Source organism: Hyla sarda, chromosome 10 (assembly GCF_029499605.1).
Source record: "Hyla sarda isolate aHylSar1 chromosome 10, aHylSar1.hap1, whole genome shotgun sequence".
In the NCBI taxonomy this organism is placed as follows: Eukaryota; Metazoa; Chordata; class Amphibia; order Anura; family Hylidae; genus Hyla; species Hyla sarda.
The window spans coordinates 57,146,591-57,155,792 of NC_079198.1; the positions used below are offsets into that span (position 1 = coordinate 57,146,591).

Here is a 9,202-nt window from a genome sequence, read left to right on the forward strand (position 1 = left end):
CCTATGCTTACACATTTGTCCTACTTCTAATGCATCAATTTTAGGAACACATTGTTCACGGTCTATAAAATCCCATCTGTAAACAGGATCAGTTATAACAATATAATCAATGTCATTCCTTATTATTGGTATATATGCACTGTAATTGTTGTTTCATTTTTTTTTTTCTTCTTTTCTTTTTAGGATGAGAAATATTGGAACAGGCGGTACAAAAATAATGAAGCTGCCAAACGTTCACGGGATGCTCGTCGGCTGAAGGAAAACCAGATAACAGTCCGGGCGGCCTTTTTGGAGAAGGAGAATGCAGTTCTGCGCCAAGAGGTAGCCAAAATACGCCAAGAACTTTCTCGCTACCGAAACATTCTGTCAAAATATGAGTCTCAGCATGGAGCCTTGTAAAGAACTGAGAAAATGTGTAGCTGTCCCACCAGGTTGCACGAACTAACACAACTCCACGAGAATCTACTCCCACAATCCCTTCTTTTCTTTCCTGAAGAAATGCTCTTATTCACTCATAAATATCACAAGATTTAGAGGGCATGAGAGACACATGGAAAGCAGGCCACTGTACAACTTTTTTATTGCCTTGCTTTCTTTCTTCGATTTTCAGCATTCCATCTTGACCTCCTTTTCTGCAGGACAAAGGTGCTATAGTGACTAATAAACACTATGGGGTATCACCAGCGATTAGGCAAATAGGCAAGGAAAAGGAAGCCAAAGCTGATTCCGAACACAGGCACCATCCAATACACCAGCCACCACGTAAAGGCCAATCTCCTTGTATCTGACAATCCTTGCACACAGCTGTCTAGTAGCATTGTATTTTTTATCATTATTCCATCAAAGAAAGTTTGATGGATATAGCATGGATGAAAAACCATTGTATAAAAAAAATCTGTAAATATGTAAAATGAATATGCTAAATGAAAAGGTATTACAAATATACAAGCAGGAAAGGGGTGAACAAATTTCTTAAAAATCTTGCGTTAGGCCTGCAGGGATTTCATGTTATAATATCTAACTAAAGCAAGGATGGACAGTCCTTCAGCATCTTAGCTATTGCAATCTGCATGCTCCACCTCTATAAGCCAGACACTGACCACTACTGTGACAAATGACAAATGAGCACTATTCATTACTTCATTGCTAGTAATTACTAGGCCTAAAATAACTAAACTGTATGCATGAAAACAATAATGGTGGTATGCCCATCATGATAATTCTCTTAAAAGCCCAAGTATAATAGTAAATAGTAGAAAAGTTTTTTGAGAACTCAATGAATTGATATCGTGCCATACATTATAAAGAAATTCATAATACCGTTTTTACCCACTTGACTTTAAATTTGACATTTGAATACTGTAAATCCAGGTATGAAGTTTTTTGAGAACTAAGCTAAACCTTCCATGAAGTGAAGAACACGAAAACTCTCTTAGGACTGTGTAAGAAAAGTATCTTCTATGGTAAATGCACACTAGACGGATTTGTTGCAGATTTCAAGAGTGGAAATTTGCACACAGATAACAATTCGAGCAAAATAGATGTGATCTATACAAAGCGGAAAATTTGTGACTCAAACTGACTTGGTGTGGATTTTTGAAATCTATTGTCAATTCATGTTGCAGATTTTTCTTTCCTCATTGAAATCAATAAGAAAAGTTAAATCCGTACCAAAGCCGCAGAATTTGTACTCCAACACCTGCAACCATTATAAATATCATGCAAATTTGCACCAAATTCTTGCCGAAAATAATCCATCTAGTGTGTACTTAAAAAGGTTGTCCTGAATTCAAAAAATATTTTCACTAGAACAAAGCTAAGCAGCAAAATAGGACAGCTTATAGATGACAATGGCGCAGTTGATAGGAGAAAAAGCAAACCTACCCCTTTTTTCTAACTCCAGGCAACCTGTCTATTTTTTTGGAAGTCAATATACTATCTAGAAGTCCCCAAAAAACCTTTCTGTTTCACCATTAGTCAGTGGATTTAACACACAATTATTCTAGGTAAACATACTTCATGGCTTTATTCAAATACAATGCCTTTGTCACAATTTTTGCTTTTTTTTGTTGTGTTTTTTAATTAATGAAAATATTTAGCAAAAATCTTAGTGAAAAGCATAAGCGAATACAGCCTTAATGGTTTTCATTAAATATTATATAAATATTAAATCAAAGAAGCACAAACTGATTATATCATCTTGTAGGTGAGGAGTATTACTACAACGATATAATTACTAATGGGTTTATCCAGTCCCAATTGATGAATTATAAATAACTGGGTGTAAAATGCTAAAAATACATATGAGGTATGCCAGTATATGGTCTGCCTTGAGCCTGATTATGTTTGATAGCATGTATCTATGCGCTTTAGAAATACTGTGGCAAATGAATTATTTCTCATGTAAATCTTGTTACCTAGAAGACCCAATAATATATAATATGAAATAATGTATCAATGTGGTTGAATAACAGATAATTCTCCTTACTAAATGCCCTTTTCCATGGGCCAATTATTGGCTGAGTAAGCATTTATACAAACATTCATCCAGGATTGGTCCATGTAAGGTTGCTCTTACATGTGACGGTAAGAGGTTGCAGCTGCCGCGTATGTGTAATCATGGCAGTCAGCAGTTGGAGTTGCCGCTTTAAGCAGCAGCAAGTCTGCGTGCCGGCAGCAATTATTACATGTACGCAGCAGACATAGGTTCTTACCACAGTGAGGAAAAGCGTCCTGAGCACATATTTTGTGCAGCCATTGTCACGCCCCCTCCCATAGACTTGCATCAAGGGGGCGGGGCTATGATGTCACAAGCTCCCGGCGTCGGCTCCAGCAGTCAGAACAGTTTGTTCGGAGTACCCCTTTAATATCTATGATTCATCTTTATAGCTTCCACATGATAGGGTAGGTCACTGCAATATTGCAAAGTGAACAGAAGGTCATCCTCTCCTACAAGTACAGATGTTAAGATGGTTAACACTATTACCAGCCATAGATTGGGAAATTAGCTTTTTTTGTGTATACATTACTAGCAAGAAAACTACCTAACACAAAATGTAAAGCAACATAAGACCGGCTAATAAGATGTTTGGTTATCTTACATTTACACTGCCTAAGGAGTCCCTGTCATTTAACAACATCTAACAAACGGTGGGGGTCAGAACATCCAGACAGATCAGAAATTTTGACATGTCTTTGAAAAGTTTTGTAAATGACAGAGACACTTTACGCATTTTGCATCTTTTGCACTTTAAAAAACACAAAATATAAAGTCATTCATAGTTATATCTACAACAACCACCTTCTTGAGCATTGAGAAATTTCAGAAAGCATTCGTTTTACTAAGATGTGTCCCATGAAATTTCCAAAAATTTTCAGTTTCTCCTAACAGATTAGATGTTGCTTATAGCACTCTGTTCCTAGATATCATCCAAGAGACTTTAAAATAGTATGTGATAAATCTCTGCAAAAATCTGTACAATAATGGTTGCCCTGTAGCTCCTATACAGAGGCTACCGGGGAGCACCACAAGAGCCTGCTGCCTTGAAGTGCCGCCACAGGGGTAGAACAGCCCGCTGATTTTGGATTGAAGTTTTTTCTAATGTTGGACGAAGGGCCAGCATTTTGAAAATTCTGACAACCTCAATGAACCAAGTTGGTATTAATACGTTACTGCACGTGCAATATCTTATTCCCTGCAGTTTACCTTGGCATGGCTGTGTATCCACATAGTGTAATGTAAATGAGTGTTACAGCCAAGGCCTAAATTTATGGACAGAATACAGAGGAGGGATATTTGTAAAACTGTGGGATAAACCACATGTCACTAAATTGAAAACCATCATGTTATAAACACTGTGGATAACTGAGACTGTATGCCCGGGTCCAAACTACACTTTACTAGACTTTGGAAAGAGTTTTTAAGGGCACTTAAGATATTACAATTTTTTTTAGTCTATCAATTTTACCTATGTGCTACTCATTTAGATGATATATCATGGGTTTATATAGGAGTCTGCATTTGGCACTTTATGTAGTTTTATAGGCCCACACTGGTAATTTGGCAACTCTAGTACTCTGAAGGGCTGATTGTTGGCAGGCTGGTCTTGGCCCTGACACCCTTTTATAAATGGGTCTCAAAGACTTCACATTGAACATTTTGGTCCTGCTTTTTTATGGTAATCTTGTGCCCTATTCTTTGTACTCACAAAGTGTATCATGAAATTGTCCTTTTAGCTGAAGAACTTTTTATGTCTGTTTGAGTCTGGCCTGGATCATGTCCTCCTTCTCCCCTTTTGAAAACCTGAAAGACAAAGAATTCCTCTACATGAGGGCTTGTTGTGTGTATGGACTGTGTGTGCTTTTATCTGTGATTTGCACTAGTTTATAATGGATACAAAATAATGATTATAGTTATTGGTGTTTCCACTTTTCAAATATAAATAGAGCATGATTTTTTTTTCTAAAATAATGTTTGCATTTTATAGATACTTTCTATATTTACAGAAGTCTCAGATGTACTTGTCTTTAAATGGCAAGACAAAAAATATATTTGACTCGATTTTTTTTGTTTTTTTTGCAAGAGGCACTTTTAAAAACTATTGTACGTGGTTGTAGGTGGATGCACCTTATGCACTATTAACAGTTGTCATAGAGAATCACTTGGTGACAAATATGAAATTATTGATAAGTACTTTACAATAAGAATTTAGCTCTGTTGTATGTCAATGACTTACCCTTGTGATAACTGGAATTACTGCAATAACAAGCGATAGATTTTATTGCACATTTACTGTAGTCCCTACTTTTGATACTTATGATAACCAAACAATCCACAACCCTGGGTGCCTTATTGTATGGTACAGATTGTATGATGGTCTAAAGTAACCTTTATGTCTTCTCCCCCTATACAGACTGCATTTAATATGATTATATATATATATATATATATATATATATATATATATATATATATATGGAAATGCAGTAAATTGACATGCTATAAAGCAAGTTCTGGGAAGACAGATGGGGGACAATGTAGAGATGTGAGCACCCCCCTGTGCACAAAGCTTAACTATGTTACCATACAATGTGTTAAGTAAACTCTCTTTTTTTTATTTCAATGCAAAGCCACACAGTAGAGCATGTATGTTTTAAGTCTCTTTATACAGATGACTAATGTAATCTTTATTATCATGCAAATGCCTGACAGTATCAATGATTAGTATGAGGGGGACTCCTAAGTTTCACTAACTGCAACTTAAATCAGTGCTGGGACCTGTTCCATTTCTACATTGGTAGGGGCCCCAGCTGCAGGGCTTCCACCAATGTGACCCCTCTGTTGTGTATTTTTATTTTCAGGGGAAAGCCTATTAGTATAGATAGGTAGTCTCTAGAACAAAAAAAAGACCAAGTGCTTCCTTGGATAGTATTTCCAAAAAGGGAATTGACTCTGTAAGGAACCAATCAAAGGTTCTCCCCCTTGTTAGTAAGATCTAAAGAAAGGGCTTGAACCCCATAAAAAAAAAAAATATTTTAAAGGCTATGGACACCTTTTTGAATTTAAAAACATTTGTAACCTCCCCCTGCTGGTATCTAACCATACACTTTCAATAACAGTCTGCCAAACATTTATTCAGCCAGCCGTTATTTCTCTTGACCTCATTGTACACATAAACATTTGGCATGGCAAAACATTTGTTTCCTCTATGGGGAGGGGTAACAATAGGGTCTGGAGGTAAAAATTCAACACTTCCAGCCCTTTTTTCAACTGACATCTGTCAGTGGAGAGTCGGGAAGCCGCTATACATTTTAGAAATTTTGTCAAACTGCTGAAATCGACAGATTGAGGAGAGCCAAGCCTGTTGAAGTCGGCAGACCTTAGTCTAAGGTATCTGTGCACATTTACGATGAGAGATCAGGAAGTCCATCAGACTCTGATAGACTTTTGTGATCTTTCTCTCATTAGCAGCTACATGGTAGGACATTTCAAATGAAGAATAATTACAAAGTTGCTTAATTTTGCATTCAGAAAACAAATCATCAAAATAAAAAAATTAAAAATCAGTGCAAAGCTGTCCATAGCCTTTAGAGAATCATTGGTGATAAACTTCCCATCTCGAGAAATTGGAAAGTTCATTATCCTGGTTCATTCCTTTTGAGCATCTTGGACACTGGCTATATAGTTAAGAAATTGAAATATTAGCATCTGTGTAACATATCTTAAAACATTTTTCTGTTCTATTTCTCCATTTGTTTTATTCTGCACCATGAAAAAATAAAATCTTGTGTTGCTGTATGGAAGCTATCAGTAAGCTATTGTGAATGTGTTTTTTAATGTGTTTATATATTATTTCAAGTACATAACTTTGTGCAGTTACAAATGGAATGTGAGTCTGACTGTCTTAACCTCTTAACACTCACCTCCAGGGCCATATTTGCCACAAAGGCCAGCGCCTAGGACAAGAGTGTTAAGGGGCAGCAACACTTGAGAGTAAAAAACAATAGATACTCTTGACGTAGCTGTGCAATCACCTGAATGGGGTTTAGGAGTTGTAAATATGGCGCTGCTCACTGCATTAAGAATAAATAACCAGTGCAAGTATTAAATCCTGCTTGTTGATGGGTTCCAGATAGTAACAGGAGAAATGTGTAGAATTTGTTGTTATATTACACACATACAATTGAATGTTTGGGCTTGTTGGAAAATGTTGGAAATCATTGTGCCTCATTTATAAAATCAGGTGAAATTGAGAAGTTACCCAGATCAAACCAATGGAAAAATTAGAGCCGTAATCTCATTGGCCACCAGTTTTTATAGATGATGAATAATGCGTTTATTACATTTTTAAGTTAGTTGTTGTTATGGGAAATGCTTGAACCAAACTGAAAACAAAGAGGTGCAGTATTTTATTAATCCACACATTTTAACATTTTTAAACATCATTTTAAATTCTTATTTTTATCTCTAATTCTTGTTCAAAACCCATCAAAAAGTAGAAACATGGTCACAGGGCAATTAATCTTATGGTTCTAGTGGTTTAGGGTGCCTGCATGTTAAAATGCTATATAGCTGTGTCCTGTTCCAATGTGTGGACAGTAGGACAAATAAAAGTTCTCAGGGAAACTGAGGGCCACAGAAAAAACAGCCTTGAACTATTACAATAACCTCTGTGATATCTTTGACATTTCTAACTGTATGCCTATTGATGTACTTGAAACTATAACTGCTAGTTTATAGGTGGCATAGTTTTCCCTCATAATACAATCTTAATGCTTTTTGGTATCTCTGCATTGTAACCATTAAATACTGAGAACATGTGACACTCTACACAAGGGCACCAGTGATATGGAGTTCAAGTACATCTAAGTTTGCATACCTCTTGCCCTTATATCTAGATCTTCATAGTGAGGATGGTGTTAGTACTGATAGTGCTGATGGTGTAAAGGAGACCTACAAGAAGAAAACTTAATAAAAGGCTCTTACTCAAAGTGTAGACTGTGATGGTGCTAATGATGTAAAGGAGACCTACAAAGAAAAAACATAATAAAAGGTTATTACTGCTATGGTGAAACCATTTAATATCTTCTTTTCTGAATTATGGTAAGAAAATGGCAGCCCAAAACCTGAGGCTGCACTATAGAGACATGGGGGAAATTCATAAAAAGTGACTAATCCTTAACTTAGACTCTGCAAATGCACCAGATTTTTAAAAGTGTTGCAGACTGTTTAAACATCGGATGCACCATGTTTAATTTAGCTTATTTTTTTTTTTTTGTTTTTTTTTTTGCCTATTTGTTGGCATACTTTTGGGGCATTCCTTGGCACATTTGAAGCCACGCTTCCCTATATGCAAAGCCACATTTACTTTTTGCTAGGTCCTTTTCCCTGCGAGACAGAGTGCATTTGTTCAGACATTGCTTTTAAAACCTTCTTTTGTACCAAAAGAAACTGCAGTTTTTTGGCAATTGTGAGGTACAAAAGATTACCAAAAGTCTGCCATATTTTTCCAGTTATTGAGTCCAATGGAACTGAATGGGAAAACTGCTTGTATTGCAGACATTGTATTATTTAACAGTTGTTATTGTAGCTGTTATTAAAATATGGTTATGTAAAATTGTTTTTGGTGCAAACCCCACCGAATTTCTGGTGCATTTAAAATAATAAATCTTCGTCAATGTCACACAGTTACCCGATTGCATTCACAAGGGGACATGTTGTCATAAGAACTTGCTTCAGGCAAGTTTCATATCTGTATACTAAAGAGCCTTTTGTAAATTCTCCTCTAGTAGATCTCCTTTAAGTACTTAATTCAAAACAACGTATCATGTTTAGTGCTCTCATAATGCCTTCACCTGTCACCAGGTATCTACCATATTCATGAACAGATATTGAGTTGTATGTAACCCTCTTTATCTCACTACCGTTCACGCACCACTGATTCTATATTTTAGGTGTAAAAGAGTTACCTGGATCACTTTACTTTTTTGTTTAACTAAGCTGCCAAATGACGGTTATATTTAGCACAAGATAATATATTCAGAGAAGAGAACAATATATATATAGAGAGAGAGATATAATATAGATGTATAGATATATTTATTTTATCATTCAAGAATTATATTTGTAAGCAATAAAGGTTACAGATGTGGGTCATGTTTTTCCTTTAAGATAAAGATGTATGGTTTGGTGCTTGTGTCTTGTGTTTTTTCCTTTGCTGTTGTTATTGCTGAAGAATATTGTGGATGGAGCATTTTGTACCAATTATTGAAACCTTGTAATACATAGTAAAGCTTATGTGTTTTGTGTTTTCCTGAGTTATGCTTTCATTCTTATAAAAATTCTATTTATGTTGCTTCATGTCTATATTTCCACTGTGTTCTTACACTCAAAGGGTTAACACTAAAGATCTAATTAAAGGGGTTATCTGTTTTTTTATAAGTGGCTGGCTCTCCTAAGGACAGGCCATTAATGTTAGAACATTGACATTGTCATCAATTTTCATCTCATGGAAGACCTACCACTTCTACATTTGCAATCAAAATAATCCAACTTCCAGTGTAAATACGATTTATTTGCAAACTTTTGCAACAATTACAATATATATATAAATAACTCAAAGTGTGTATGTGTGCGTGTGTGTTTGTATGTTCCAGCTGAAGATATTTCAATAAAACTTGGTACCCATGTTACTATTATGCC

General features: G+C 35.8%; 1 protein-coding gene across 1 annotated transcript in view; it reads left to right on the top strand.

The window, feature by feature from the left end:
• DBP (D-box binding PAR bZIP transcription factor) overlaps positions 1–8,810 on the top strand; it is a 58,973-nt gene extending 50,163 nt beyond the window's left edge. Inside the window, exon 4 of the mRNA XM_056542135.1 lies at positions 184–8,810. Within this exon, the coding sequence (XP_056398110.1) occupies positions 184–399 (216 nt within the window). The 3' untranslated portion in view covers positions 400–8,810. The remainder of the gene's footprint in view (positions 1–183) is intronic.
• Positions 8,811–9,202: the final 392 nt, after the last annotated feature.